This window comes from Bufo gargarizans, chromosome 3 (assembly GCF_014858855.1).
Source record: "Bufo gargarizans isolate SCDJY-AF-19 chromosome 3, ASM1485885v1, whole genome shotgun sequence".
Classification (NCBI taxonomy): domain Eukaryota; kingdom Metazoa; phylum Chordata; class Amphibia; order Anura; family Bufonidae; genus Bufo; species Bufo gargarizans.
In genome coordinates this window covers 589805519-589821915 of record NC_058082.1, presented here as the reverse complement: position 1 = coordinate 589821915, position 16397 = coordinate 589805519, and the positions used below count along the sequence as shown (strand labels likewise).

At 45.6% G+C, this 16397-nt stretch overlaps 1 protein-coding gene across 2 annotated transcripts in view; it reads right to left on the bottom strand.

The window, feature by feature from the left end:
- Positions 1–13956, bottom strand: part of LOC122930793 (biotin--protein ligase-like) — a 167418-nt gene extending 153462 nt beyond the window's left edge. The window contains exons 1-4 of one of the 2 annotated variants that reach the window (XM_044284385.1): positions 13916–13956; positions 7589–7935; positions 4362–4505; positions 87–249 (exon numbers count right to left, since the gene is read on the bottom strand). In XM_044284385.1, the coding sequence (XP_044140320.1) occupies positions 87–249; positions 4362–4505; positions 7589–7813 (532 nt within the window). In that variant the 5' untranslated portion in view covers positions 7814–7935; positions 13916–13956. Of the gene's footprint in view, positions 1–86; positions 250–4361; positions 4506–7588; positions 7939–10567; positions 10661–13915 lie in introns of those variants that run through there. The other variant, XM_044284386.1, reaches the window with a different exon arrangement.
- Between the last annotated feature and the right edge of the window lie 2441 nt (positions 13957–16397).

Sequence of the window (16397 nt, the reverse complement as noted above, 5' to 3'; positions counted from 1 at the left end):
GTGAGGGCTGAGATAAGTGGTGCCTCGGGTCCCCCTGCCATCATCATTTGCTTTAGACCTGACTAGTTAGGAGGACAGGAGCTTACAGGTTATCTTCTGAAGAAGTGATCCATTGTCCATCTGCAGGCAATCTTCCATGAATGCTATACCCAGCTCGCTGAAGTTATCTACGCTCGCTTCCGCCAGTAACCTTGAAGAGTCTCCATGGTACAGAGCCAGAGGTAAACAGTATTCAGAGAGCTTCCGGACCTAGCAGAAGAACGGGAAGAAGAACCTTGTGAGATCAGGACATCTGGTAGAACGTGAAAGGGAAAGCATGCCACATATGATAACTAGTGCGGTGCTAAGGAGGATTGGCATGCAAGATACCATAGTGTTCACAGATGGCACATGCTAACATATACACGGGTTAGGCGCAGCGATGGCTAACCTCCGGCACTCCAGCTGGGGTGAAACTATGACTCCCAGCATGCTCCACTCATTTCTATGGAGTTCTGAGAACAGCCAAGCCAGTGTAGATCTTGGGAGTCGTAGTTTTATCACAGCTGGAGTGCCGAAGGTTAGCCATCAGAGGGTTAGGGTATGTTCACACAGCGGAAACATTTGCTGCGGCAAAAATCTGGGTCTGACCTTCAGATTTTAGCCTTAAGAACCAGGCTTAGGTAAGTCCAAGAGAGGCGGTATGTTAGTGTTAGGGACCCATCTGTGGAAGCCACCTTGACGCCTGGTAGGTGGGCCCGACACGTATGTGCGCTAAGAGCTTCCATTTATAGTAGGTATAATACCACTTTAATTTAGAATGATCCCCATTTCTCAGCTTCACTGCTTATATGTGTAAAGTCGTGCTGCCATTTTTTTTTTATCAGCCTTAAGGACCAGTAATATTTTCTCCCTTTTTGTTCCAGCAGTGATAACTTTTTAATTTTTTCTTCTATATTTTTTTATTTTGTGCGATTAGTGGTATTTTTTTTTTTTTTTTTTTTTTTAGGAACCATTTTGGGGTATATATAGTGTATTAAATAACTTTTATTATTTTATTTTTAGTGGATGATTTTGTGGATTTTTTTGTGTGGTAAAAATATCATAATTTTATTATGTGGGTCCATACAGTGATTATAATACCACATTTCTATATGTTTTTACAGTTTTTTTCTCTCCTCCTCCAGACTGGCGGAGGGGGCAGCTTTAACTGCTCATATCTCTGGTTTGGTACCAGCTACAGATATGGGCTTTGTATTGATTGAAAGCTGGCATTCCAATAGCAGAATTACAGCAATATGTTCAGATATCAGCAGCTAAAGCGCAATTCCACTTCTGCACGAGCTGAGCCCGTGTAGAACAGTTAGGTGGTTAAAGGGGATATGCCATGATTGAGGTTAAAAAACTGTATATAGTACATGGATCCAGATTAATTCCTACTATTGTTCTGCTAGATTTATTTCAGACTGGCAGCTCAGGGGGGCATGTCCTTTCTGCTGTAGGTCTTTCATTGTATCTGCCACAGCTTCTAACAGAAGATAAGGCTTGTGACAGTTGAAGATTTAAACTGAGAGCGTGCGACCACCTCAGCGAGATGGACAAATATTTTTTTATTTTTTTTAAAACAGCAGGTGGCGCTATACAGATACATTTCATTGAATAGCTCAGTGGCTGTTCTAAATGTTTTATTAACATGCAATTACAAAAGTATTCAGATCCAGGTGCTAGTTTGAAAAATGCTATATATTTTTCGTGGCTCAACCCCTTTAAACGATACCCGTCTAAGTATTAACTGAGAGTAAAAGGCAATGCAGGCAGTAGGATGGGTGTAGCTAGAGGGTGCTGGATGGGCAATTGTGCTATGTGCTGGGTGCCTAGAAGGGTGCCAAAAACCATACTGGCAGGGGTATTCAGATACAAGAAAGGGCACCAAACTGAGTCCACCCAGGTGATGGAAGTCCTAGCTAAGGGCAGTATCATGTATCTCAGGAATCACTGTATGCGTGAAGGTAACGTGAGAGCTTCTCAGCCTGAAATCATATTCTCCTGATCAAGTTCCCGTTCTGCAACTAATTGCATCCTCCATAACCAATAAGGTCAGGACATGAGATGTAGAACAACCAAAACAAGGACTGGGTAACCTGATCAAAGCCCTGTTATGTCGCATGGCAGCCCAGGTACAAGAGACGCTTCCCGTGCACTCAGGCTAGAAGGTAAACAAGGACCAGGCCTTCCTGAGACATGAGCATCAAAGTGGAGGAAGCCAGCCTTGCCCCAAACAAGAGGCTCCATTCAAAGACCATTGTGTCCTGAGAAGGCTTCCCCGGGCGGGACGGATCATCACACACAGCGGCTGCTTTGTACCATAAGGACACAATGGAGACAGACCATACCAATAGTATAAGCAATATAATGGTCATATGCTCAAGCCATTGGTATCTCCACAAATTGTATATTTTATTTTTTACCAATTCCATCCTGATTAGGAATATTTTCAGCTTCCCGCTGCACTGTATGCAATATTAAATGGAGGCAAAAAACAAGTCCTCATATGACTACATGAAATGAAAAATAAAAAGGTTATGGCTCCGGGAAGGAAGGGAGTAAAAAACAAATACAACATTTTTTTAACTGCATTAGGAGGGCTTAATGCAAATCAACAGAGCAAGCCATGTACAGTAAGGACTACAGAGGGAATTCAGCTCTGAAGTCGGAGGAATTGTGACTGCAGTGCTAGAGTATAATACAGACTCTAACTCAAGTTCAACCCAAGTAAAAGTAATGTAATGTATGTATAAAGCAACTCCACCAGCAGAATAGTGAGTGCAGCTCTGCAGTATAATACAAAATGTAACTCAGGATCAGTACAGGATAAGTAATGTATGTACACAGTGATTGCACCAGCAGAATAGTGAGTGCAGCTCTGGAGTATAATACAGGATGTAACTCAGGATCAGTACAGGATAAGTAATGTAATGTATGTACACAGTGACTCCACCAGCAGAATAGTGAGTGCAGCTCTGGAGTATAATACAGGATGTAACTCAGGATCAGTACAGGATAAGTAATGTAATGTATGTACACAGTGACTCCACCAGCAGAATAGTGAGTGCAGCTCTGGAGTATAATACAGGATGTAACTCAGGATCAGTACAGGATAAATAATGTAATGTATGTACACAGTGACTGCACCAGCAGAATAGTGAGTGCAGCTCTGGAGTATAATACAGGATGTAACTCAGGATCAGTACAGGATAAGTAATGTAATGTATGTACACAGTGACTCCACCAGCAGAATAGTGAGTGCAGCTCTGGAGTATAATACAGGATGTAACTCAGGATCAGTACAGGATAAATAATGTAATGTATGTACACAGTGACTGCACCAGCAGAATAGTGAGTGCAGCTCTGGGGTATAATACAGGATGTAACTCAGGATCAGTACAGGATAAGTAATGTAATGTATGTACACAGTGACTCCACCAGCAGAATAGTGAGTGCAGCTCTGGAGTATAATACAGGATGTAACTCAGGATCAGTACAGGATAAGTAATGTATGCACACAGTGACTCCACCAGCAGAATAGTGAGTGCAGCTCTGGAGTATAATACAGGATGTAACTCAGGATCAGTACAGGATAAGTAATGTAATGTATATACACAGTGACTGCTCCAGTAGAATAGTGAGTGCAGCTCTGGAGTATAATACAGGATGTAACTTGGGATCAGTACAGGATAAGTAATGTATGTACACAGTGACTGTACCAGCAGAATAGTGAGTGCAGCTCTGGAGTATAATACAGGATGTAACTCGGGATCAGTACAGGATAAGTAATGTATGTACACAGTGACTGCACCAGCAGAATAGTGAGTGCAGCTCTGAAGTATAATACAGGATGTAACTCAGGATCAGTACAGGATAAGTCAGCGATGGCTAACCTCCGGTACTCCAGCTGTGGTAAAACTACGACTCCCAAGATGCACATTTGCTTGGCTCTTCTCAGAACTCTGTGAATGGAGCATGCTGGGAGTCGTAGTTTCACCACAGCTGGAGTTCCGGTGGTTAGCCATCACAGGGATAAGTGATGCATGTATGTTCACGGTGACAACGTTTGATGTGCATTCATTCTATATGGTGAACTTTCCCATTAAATAATGAATTTTGGATCTGATAAACACATTTTACACGGTCAGTTACGCCAGATCAATAATCGCTTCATAACACATAATCATCCCATATAAATGGCGTGAGATGATTTTCAGATCCCTGTCCCTGTTCTTCTATGTTTACATGAGGTTTGGATTTACAGGTTTACACAACACCAGGGATGGGAAGAGAAGACAAAGGATCTGAGTATATGGGGGGGAGGAGGGGCGGGTCACCTTTTTGGGAGAGTGCGAAGCAGCTGATAAGGTTTCACTGGGTAATGAAGCGCTCTCTGTAATAAAGGCGATCCTCCTGACTCCGAGATGACTATCACTGCGGGGGCTCAGCAACAGGCTCCACTTGTTCAGATCTTCAAAGAGCTGCAAAAAGAGACATGGGAAATGAGAGGTAATGGAAGCCAAAGTCAATACCGTAAAGAGGATGAGCCCTCCATAATATACACTGTGTGCGTGCTGCATCAGACATCATACACCTGCGCTTCTAACCACACATCACGCTGCGTGCATGCTACCACCGTGCCCACCTGTGGCCCCTGGCTTTGGAAGTGGAGCAAAAGTCAGCAGTAGACTACAGGTGGAAAATCAATAGGCTATCACTGCTGTGATGAAACGGATCCATTTTGCTCTTTCAGGAAACTGTCAGCAAGTTGCTGTTGATGGATTTGACGTTACTGCTCTGTAAATCCATTCACCATTATAATCCCAGATCTGTCAGGAGCAGCAAGCAATGAGCGCTTGAAAATACAGGCCAAATGCGTTTGCAATAAAGGTCCAGCTGGACTGTTTCCAGTTGGGGGCGTGTCCCTACAGTCTGACATTATCCAATCAGTGCTGTCAGTGTCAGTCTGTGCAGGGACAGACCCCCAACTGGTAACACCCAGCTGGGCCTCCATTGCACACTGCTAGTAATTCATTCATAAACTTCTAGCAGGAATAATAGAGGAATGGCACAACATACAGTCATAAGAATAGATGCGACTACTGAGGGATTCTGATAATATGTCCCCTTCTGATCTCTGTAAGGTGTTATGCATGATGTCATTAAATGCATAGTACAACACTGCACCCCGAAAGACGTCAGAAGAAGACATGATGTCATCGGAATCTCTCAGTAGTGCAGCCTCAGGGTTTGGACCTGCAACTTCAAGCAATTTGTAACGTAAACTAAAGAGGTCTCTAAAGAAGGGCTGTCCCCTCTCCTGACAAATCCAATTCAGTATAGATAACGACAGCACTGGGTGATGGGTGCAAGCCCCCTGGGAAAGAGGCCAGCTTCCCCATAACCACCTGACAATCCAAAAAGAAGGAAGAGCCTTTGTCAAGCTCTTTAGCCAAAACTTTGCATCTAGAATAAACACCAGCTTCAGATAGGACGTGCAATCCTCCCGACATGTCTGTTTTAGTAACTACTTGCATTCCCGACGGAATAACAATTCTGGAGCATCAATTCTTATGACTCTATGTTGTGCCGATGCTCTATTATTCCTACTAGACGTTCATGAATCAAATACTAGCAGTTTGTAAAGGAGGTCCGGCCGGGAGTTACCAGTTGTGGGTTGTGCCCCTCCACAGTCCGACACAGGCAGCACTGATTGGATAGTGTCAGACTGTGCAGGGACACGCCCCCAACTGGTAAGCCCCAGCTGGACCTATAGTGCAAACATTAGCAATTCATCCATGCCGTTTCTCTACTATTCCTGCTAGAAATTTATGAATCAAGTAGTAGCAGTTTGCAATAGAGGTCTGTCCGGGAGTTAGGGTCCATTAACACGTCCGTAAGTTGCGCATCCGCAAAACATGGACACCTGCAATGTGCGGTCCGCACATCGCAGACACTATAATAGAAAATGCCTTTTCTGGACAAGAATAGGACATGTTCTATTTTTTTCAGGAACGGAATTGCAGATCCCGAAAAAACGGATGTGGATCACGAAAAAGCAAATGCGGATCCCGGAAATGCGGATTCGCATTCATTCCAGCCCTATTGAAAGTGAATGGGTCCGCAAATTGCGGAACGAATGCGGACCCAAATTACGGACGTGTGAATGGACCCTTACCAGTTGTGGGTTGTGCCCCTCCACAGCCCGACACAGGCAGTACTGATTGGATAGTGTCAGACTGTGCAGGGACACGCCCCCCAACTGGTAAAAGACCCAGCTGGACCTATATCGCAAACATTGGCAGTTCATTCATAAATTTCTAGTAGGAATAATAATGGGATCTATAACATATATAATCTAGAATTGTTATTCTTTGGGGAATGCAAGTAGTTACTAAAACAGACATGTCAGGAGAGAGGACAGCTCCTCTTTAAAGGGGTAGTCCAGTCAGACGGAAAGATAGCGCAATATATTTGTTCCCAATTACTTTCCATACTCAGTTTTGGCTGTGACTCCCCCTTCATCTGCTGATCATGTGATCTTCCCTCAGGCTGGCCCCGCCCCCTTGGAACATGCCAGTTATTCGAACAAAACTATTTCTTTGGGGGAATTTGTTAACGTTTTTACGCCACAAAACTAGCATTAAAAAGTTGTAAATTAGGGCGCACGCCCCAGTTGCGAAGTGATGAGAAAAGGGGTGCGACTTAACGGGAGGGGCGGAGCATCCCAGAGCCCGCCAGATTTACTCTATGTTTGCGCCAGAAATTACAGGTCAAGTCTACGCTTACATTTTAATTTCTGGCACCCGGAGGGCCACCGAAATAACCGATTTATTAGGAGGAATTCCTCTTAATAAATTAGGTACATCTCCCTCCGGTGAGGTCTTGCTAAATCCCCCCCCCCCCTCCCATTGTTTCTACAGCACATGCACTCTGTATGCCTGTAAGCTGGGAGTAACCAGTTGGGGGCGTGTCCTTGTACAGTATGACACTGATAGAACTGCAGGGACACGCCCCTAAATGACCGCCATGTTCCTTCTATGGGGGCGGGGCAAGTCAGAGAAGAAATCCCAAGACCGAAAAAAAAAACACTGTATTAATTTCTTGTATAATGCAGAAAAGAAAACACATACTGCTCTGTCTCTTTAGCTCACCCCTCAAGTGGTTCTCAACTTTTTTATGCAGACAGCAAGCAGAGATCTTGAAAATTTTTAGCAATCAAAAGAAAATATGTTACAAAGTCGTGCAATTTTTCATGGTTAAAGGTGATTTATGCAAAACTGCAAACTACAGACATATTGGTGCATCGCATGCATATCTCAGGGCATCATAGCTAACTTAAAGAGGCAGTCCCATGGTAAACCTTTATGGCTCATCTAGCATTTGAGAGGTCCTGTGACCCCAATTTGCCGATTCTGCTCACCAAAAGAAGTCATGGGAACCACATTCTTCTGAAAGGTGAGGGTCCACCCAGTGACCCCCCCCCCCGTGTCCTCCCCACTTATTATCATTATCAGAGGAATAGTCCTTGAACACATCAGAGATTTAAAGAGGCCTGAAGTACCTGGCGGTTGTCAATGAAGAAGGCTTTGTTGCCCACTCTTAGGCACAACTTTTCCTCCCCGGGCCCTTGTCGTCCACTATGGATCTTTCTCCCCCGTTCCTGATCGTGGCTGCAAAAAGTGAAGGAGCTGGTCCTGTGGAAGCGGCCGACACAGTGCCTGATCAGTACGGCGTAGCGGGATCGGAAGCGCAGCCACAAATACACGTAGCAGAGGGTTATGAGCATGACGGTCGCTGACTTGAAAGATGGAGGCGGGCAAACACAGCCATTAACTCAGAGATCCCACATAGGTGTGAAAGGTTGGGGGGCCCTGAAGATAAATCCCCCTTATGTCCAGAATGAAATTCCTACTTTACAGAAAAAAATAAAATAAAAAACATAAAAGTAAAACAATGAAAAACCAATGTTAAAGTCAGAAGTCTGTATGAGCCGCGCCGAACCAGGAGCCAAAAAAACTGATTGATTTTTATTTTATTTTTTGTAAATAGGCCCAAAATTCTGCACAGATTAAAGGGCATCTGTCAGCAGTTTTGTCCCTATGACACTGGCTGACCTGTTACATGTGCACTTGGCAGCTGAAGACATCTGTGTTGGTCCCACGTTCATATGTGCCTGCCTTGCTGAGAAAAATGATGTTTTATTATATGCAAATGAGCCTCTAGGAGCAATGGGGGCGTTGTCATTGACATGACCAGGTGTGATCACTTTTGCAGTACCTGATCTTGTCAATTAAAGTGCAGAGGGCGCAGCAGCTGCAGAGAGAGCAGAGTCTTTAGGTGTAATGGTAACGCCCCCGTTGCTCCTAGAGGCTCATTTGCATATATTAAAACATCATTTTTCTCAGCAATGTGGGCACATATGAACATGGGACCAACACAGATGTCTTCAGCTGCCAAGTGCACATCTAACAGGTCAGCCAGTGTCATAGGTACAAAACTGCTGACAGATGCCCTTTAGGCCTCTTGCCCACGACCGTATGGATTTTTCAGTATTTTGCGGTACACAAAAAACGGATCCGCAAAAAATACAGATGACGTCCATGTACATTCCGTATTTTGCGGAACGGAACATCTGGCTCCTGATAGAACAGTACTATCCTTGTCCGTTATGTGGACAATAATAGGACATGTTCTATCTTTGAACGGCCTCATGCACACGACCGTTGTGTATTTTGCGGTCCACAAATTGCGGATTCGCACAACACGGAAGGCGGCCGTGTGCGTTCCGCAATTTGCAGAACAGCGCGGACAGCCATTAATATAACTGCCTATTCTTTTCCGCAAAACAGACAAGAAAAGGACAGGTTATGGTTTTTTTGGGCGGACCACGGAACGGAGCAACAGATGCAGAAACCACACTGAGTGCTGTCCGCATCTTTTGCGTCCCCATTAAAGTGAATGGATCCGCATCCAAGCTCGGGTGCGGACCAAAACAACGGTCGTGTGCATGAGGCCTTATTCTCTGTTACGGTTCATTGACACGTCCGTATGAATGCGGAACTGTGTGGACCCATTCATTTCAATGGGACCGCAAATGATGCGGACAGCACACCGCGCGTAGATCCGTTCTGCGGCCCCGCAAAAAAGATAGATCATGTCCTATTCTTGTTCGCAGCCACGGACAAGAATAGGCAAACCTATCAGAAGGTCGGCCATGTGAGGTCCGTAAAATGCGGAACGCACATGGCCAGTATCCGTGTTTTGCGGATCTGCAATTTGCAGACCACAAAACACTTGCGGACATGTGAATGGACCCGTACACTGCTCCAAATTCCCTGCTTCCCTTCACAGAGGATAGGTCATCAGATTGGTGGAAGTCCAATACCCAGCACCCCCAGCAATCAGCTGTTCAGGAGTAGTTCCAGCCCATTGTGTAGTGGACGGAGCTGGTAACTGCAGTGCTGCTCCCATTAAAGTGAAAACTGCAGTAACCAGCTCCATCCACTACACAATGGATGGAGAAAGGTTATCAGTTGATGTAGAAACCCTTTAAAATTAAACGATACATTTCTGTTTGTTTACAGCCACCACTAGGGGGAGCCTCGGGAGCTTCCTGCATACAGCTCATCCACTGAATTCAATACTAAAGCAGCATGCTCCCCCTTGTGGTGGCTGAAAGTAAACCATTTTAGGTCTACACAAGTTGAATCATGGACCTAAAACGACGTCATTTTAAAAGATGAAGTTTCAATTTTAAGGTGATGTCCTGTATGAACTACCCTTGTTTATATGTCCTATTAGGGCATATGAATGTCACAGAAGGTGGTCACTGCATTTTTTAGGTGGGCTCTCATTCTTAGGGTACACATGAACGTGTAAAGGCTGCGTTGCTATCCCTCTGTATGTGCATGCTTTCAATCCCTTTGTGGTCCCCTATACAGCATAGAGTCCCCTATGGGGTCCAATGTTCAGATAGTTTGAGGTGAGCTCCCTCTAGAGGTGGCTGCAGGTAGAGAGAATTTTATGATTACCTCTACGTCTACGCAGGGGATTTGGAGTTTTGCATTAAAATACAAAAAAAATACAAAAAACACAGAGCACTGATTGCTATAAAGGGGTCCCCCAACTGTATATGGAAGACACCACTAATCTTTGAGAATAGATCAGGACTCAAGAGAAAATATAAAATTTATCAGCCCATTTCCTGGCAAAATCCCACAGTCTAAGTGTCGCTCCTCCAGCCTGCACTTCTCTGCTCCGAGGACGATGTTTACCGAGGGCGGGTATACCCAGTACACCAGGGGCCACACAATGGTCTGTCCAGGGGTCAGCACGCCGGATTGCTACATCACACTGGTTATCCAGGTGCTCGTTACTTCAATAAGGTTAGATATGATAAATGCACACAGGAGCGTAGCTGGGGGGGCAGGCAGTGCAGGTGCCGAGGATGCCAAATCCTGGAGGGCCACAATGCAATTAGATACAGGGCTGACTGCCCTAGGTGATCTCAAGCATGCACTTTAAAGAGACAGCAACATACACAATCACAGCGCTCCATGTAGAAACCAAAGCTGTCCAATAGGAGTCTCTGTGAATACCGAGCTGCCGATCACCTGCATACATGTGTGAAGGAGGCAGTGGTCTACGTCCGGGGGCTCTGCATCTGCAATGGGTGGAGGATGTGGAAACTGCAATAAAAACTAGGAGGCAATATGGATATCCTCTTTAAAAAGCTATGACCATTTTTACCTATATAGTCACTGTGTACATACATTACTTACCCTGTACTGATCCTGAGTTACATCCTGTATTATACTCCAGAGCTGCACTCACTATTCTGCTAGTGCAGTCACTGTGTGCATACATTACATTACTTCTCCTGTACTGATCCAGAGTTACATCCTGTATTATACTCCAGAGCTGCACTCACTATTCTGCTGGTGCAGTCACTGTGTACATACATTACATTACTTATCCTGTACTGATCCTGAGTTACATCCTGTATTATACTCCAGAGCTGCACTCACTATTCTGCTGGTGCAGTCACTGTGTACATACATTACTTATCCTGTACTGACCCTGAGTTACATCCTGTATTATACTCCAGAGCTGCACTCACTATTCTGCTGGTGGGGTCACTGTATACATACATTACATTACTTATCCTGTACTGATCCTGAGTTACATCCTGTATTATACTCCAGAGCTGCACTCACTATTCTGCTGGTGCAGTCACTGTGTACATACATTACATTACTTATCCTGTACTGATCCTGAGTTACATCCTGTATTATACTCCAGAGCTGCACTCACTATTCTGCTGGTGCAGTCACTGTGTACATACATTACTTATCCTGTACTGACCCTGAGTTACATCCTGTATTATACTCCAGAGCTGCACTCACTATTCTGCTGGTGGGGTCACTGTATATAAATATTACATTACTTATCCTGTACTGATCCTGAGTTACATCCTGTATTATACTCCAGAGCTGCACTCACTATTCTGCTGGTGCAGTCACTGTGTACATACATTACATTACTTATCCTGTACTGATCCTGAGTTACATCCTGTATTATACTCCAGAGCTGCACTCACTATTCTGCTGGTGCAGTCACTGTGTACATACATTACTTATCCTGTACTGACCCTGAGTTACATCCTGTATTATACTCCAGAGCTGCACTCACTATTCTGCTGGTGGGGTCACTGTATACATACATTACATTACTTATCCTGTACTGATCCTGTGTTACATCCTGTATTATACTCCAGAGCTGCACTCACTATTCTGCTGGTGGAGTCACTATGTACATACATTATATTACTTATCCTGTATTATACTCCAGAGCTGCACTCACTATTCTGCTGGTGCAGTCACTGTGTACATACATTACTTATCCTGTACTGATCCTGAGTTACATCCTGTATTATACTCCAGAGCTGCACTCACTATTCTGCTGGTGCAGTCACTGTGTACATACATTACATTACTTACCCTGTACTGATCCTGAGTTACATCATAAGTAATACACCAGAGCTGTGCTCACCATTCTGCTGGTGGAGTCACTGTGTACATACATTACAGAGTGCAGCTCTGGAGTATAATACAGGATCTAACTCAGCATCAGTACAGGATAAGTAATGTAATGTATGTACACAGTGACTCCACCAGCAGAATAGTGAGTGCAGCTCTGGAGTATAATACAGGATGTAACACAGGATCAGTACAGGATAAGTAATGTAATGTATGTATACAGTGACCCCGCCAGCAGAATAGTGAGTGCCGCTCTGGAGTATAATACCGGATGTAACTCAGGGTCAGTACAGGATAAGTAATGTATGTACACAGTGACTGCACCAGCAGAATAGTGAGTGCAGCTCTGGAGTATAATACAGGATGTAACTCAGGATCAGTACAGGATTAGTCATATAATGTATGTACACAGTGACTGCACCAGCAGAATAGTGAGTGCAGCTCTGGAGTAATACAGGATGTAACTAAGGATCAGCACAGGATAATTAATGTAATGTATGTACACAGTGACTGCACCAGCAGAATAGTGAGTGCAGCTCTGGAGTAATACAGGATGTAACATAGGATCAGCACAGTAATAATATGTACAATATTTATAAAGTGAGTCCACTCTTTATGTAGATTATATCTTTATCTAATATAGTGGACGACGGAAGGTCTTACACGTAGACACATTTTGGGTATATATCTCGCCCATCAGACACACATTTACCAGCTCCCAATCAAAACAAATTGCAAATGTCTGGTACGAGTATAGGTAAATGACAGGTATAACGTTAGGTGAGGTCTCCACGGTCACCATAACTTCAACCTCAGTTTTTTCCATTTGAAGCTAAGACCCCTGCGGTTTGGGGGCCGCCTGCGCCTCTTCCCCCATAGAGGTCGGGGTAACAAGCCATTCTACCATGACTATCAGGCACCGTGGAGCACTGCGCTCACTATGAAGGAAAAAATGAATGAAAACCACCGGTAAATACGTGTCCACGATCCCTTCCCTTCTTCTACTTATCATTCATATCTGATATAAGAAAGGATATCTGTTCATGGAAAAGTTGGGTGACAACCAATATGGCGTCCATTAGAGCTCCCGCCTCCCAGAAGAGAGGGGAAAGAAGATCATCCATCTTTACCGGACCCCTCCTTCTGTCTCTGCATAACAAGTTGTATTTGATCCTGGAAAAGCTGGGTGACCACCAGAGTCATAGCCCAGCTTCTCTTCATCGCAGGCAGTGATGCCCGAGCCCTCTATAGAAATATCCTGGCTTGGTGGCACCCGGTACTCAGGGCACATGCCACGCCATGCCCCTTTAAGTCCCTGACAACGAGTCCGTCCATCATTACAGGGTATCCCATAACCAGATGTGAAGGAGAACTTGCTGAATAGAATGTGTCACGACATACTGATACATTGTGACGACTGCTCTACTGTATCACGGTCTCCGGAATGTCACATTCGCCGTGTGTTTAGAAAATAAAACTCTGACAACCTCTACAGCTTTGATGGCTTCCATATTGGTCGTCACCCAACTTTCCCATTAGAACAGAACTTCTGGACAGAAAAATAAAAAATTTAACAAGTTGCTAGATTTATAAATATTTTTTTCATTCTGGGAGGGATCTTTTTTTATAAATCTAAAATATTTTTATAATATATTTTAATTGCATTGATTAACCAAACCCTTGCAGTATAATAGCACAGGAGGATAACCCTCAGTATCACTATACCAGGGAGCAGTGACACCCCTCCTGACCCCATGCAGAGGACTAGTACAGGGCAGCAGAGCAGAACATGCATGACAGGCGCCATTACAGGCTGGGTGACATCAGATACAACACAACAGACAACTCACATGCACTCCTATGGAGACTTGATAGTGAAACCAAACCTGAACCCGCCTACCAACCTTGCTTTGCTGTCAGTGCCGACACAAAAGCCAATCCGCGCTCTTGTCTCTTAGCGAGGCTACCGGGCGTTGGGATAGGTGACTTCCGATTGGTAGATTTCTGACATGGGAAAAAAGCCTGTCTCCTGATTGGTTGACCCTGCCCAACCCATGCAAGGGAACCCGGAAGTTAAGACGAAGTGCTGGCAGCTGAGTTATGCTTTGAACTGTAAAACTTTATCAACAAAAATAAATAGAATAACGTTTTAGGCTTCCACAGGGAGGTGGGGCTGTAACTCAGTAACAATGAGTTAAAGGGAACCTGTCACCCAAAAATCGCCTATTAAGCTGTTTACAGTACCTTATAGTGCTGTATAGTCGTTTCCTGATGCACTTTTTGTTAGTTTTGCAGCATGTATGCTCAGTCAGAAATCGATGTTATATTCAGCTGCTGCCCCGTGCTTCAAGTCAGGCTTGAAGTCACGGGGGCAGCGGCCTCGGCGTCTTACATGGCCCTCTCCCCGCCCCCTGCCTCTGTGACTGACAGCCGAAATCCGATTCCGGGACCGCGCTCAACGGCCGCATGCGCAGTAAAGGGCGGCAGGAGCGCGGTCCCGGCTGCCGCGCGTACTACGCGCCGTCTTACTTTCGCCGCACTGCGCATGCGCCCGACATCCTGTATCAAACGCGCCCGCGCCCAGATGCCGGGCGCGTTTGATACAGGATGTCGGGCGCATGCGCAGTGCGGCGAAAGTAAGACGGCGCGTAGTACGCGCGGCAGCCGGGACCGCGCTCCTGCCGCCCTTTACTGCGCATGCGGCCGTTGAGCGCGGTCCCGGAATCGGATTTCGGCTGTCAGTCACAGAGGCAGGGGGCGGGGAGAGGGCCATGTAAGACGCCGAGGCCGCTGCCCCCGTGACTTCAAGCCTGACTTGAAGCACGGGGCAGCAGCTGAATATAACATCGATTTCTGACTGAGCATACATGCTGCAAAACTAACAAAAAGTGCATCAGGAAACGACTATACAGCACTATAAGGTACTGTAAACAGCTTAATAGGCGATTTTTGGGTGACAGGTTCCCTTTAAAGTTATGAGGCCAATGAATAGGGTGTCCCGCTGCTGTAGGTGTTCAGCTCTACTGCGCCACCACAGGAGAAATTAAGCATTACACTGTTTATATTTACATTTATGGAGTGCGTATGTCATGGGTCAGCAATAGGGATGAGCGAATCCATTATACTTTGAATACTGTACGGAGCGAGCGCGCCGTACAGTATTCAAACGTTTCATCCGAATTTTGCAGTATTCAAAATGTTTCATCTGAAGTCGATTCGCTCATCCCTGGTCAGCAACTACAACTCTTAGTATGCTCTATTCTCTTCTATGGAGGTTATGAGAACAGCAGAGCAAGTGTGCATGCTGAGAGTTGTAGTTTCACAACAGCTGGAGTGCTGAAGGTTGCTGAAGACAGGTATATGTAGGTGAACAGTGAGGCAAATACCCTGAACCAACACTCACAAGGGTCAACAATTTGTTGCTGCCAAGACTTGAAGTAGTTCCTTACCTGAGATACGAAGATGGATGTTTCCATTTTTAGATGTGTTTAAGGCCATTTTCACATTCAGATGCGTTTTTGCTGTCCGGTTTTGAGGTCCGGCATGGAATTTCAAAACCACAGCAAAACGCATCCGTTTGAATAATACAACCGGCTGCGTCTAGGGCTGAAACGATTACTCAACTAAATCAAGTAAAATTTGACACAAAAAAAATCATTGATGCTAATTTTTTTGCATCGAGGATTCGTTTGTGTCATGTGACCACGGAGCGGGAGTGAAGCCCTCTGTGGTCACCCGCCGGCCCGTATCGAGCTGCACTGGATCCTGACACATCGTCAGGTCATGGTGCACGTAAGCGCGCACTATGACCCGACGCTGTGTGACGTCAGGATCCAGTGCAGCGCGCAGAGAAGAAGAGGAAGGAGCTGTGGAGCGGCGCCCCTAGAGGACAGGTAAGTATTTTAATTCACTGGCGCTGGGGACATGGCACTGAAGGGGGACAGCCGATAATGGATGACATGGAGGGGCTGACTGATGGCAGTGGGGGACATGGAGGGGCTGATCTGATGGCACTGGGGGACATGGACGGGCTGATCTCTGATGGCACTGGGGGACATGGACGGGCTGATCTGATGGCACTGGGGGACATGGACGGGCTGATCTCTGATGGCACTGGGGGACATGGACGGGCTGATCTGATGGCATTGGGGGACATGGAGGGGCTGATCTGATGGCACTGGGGGACATGAAGGGGCTGATCTCTGATGGCACTGGGGACATGGAGGGGCTGATCTGATGGCACTGGGGGACATGGAGGGGCTGATCTGATGGCACTGGGGGACATGGACGGGCTGATCTGATGGCACTGGGGGACAGGGAGGGGCTGATCTG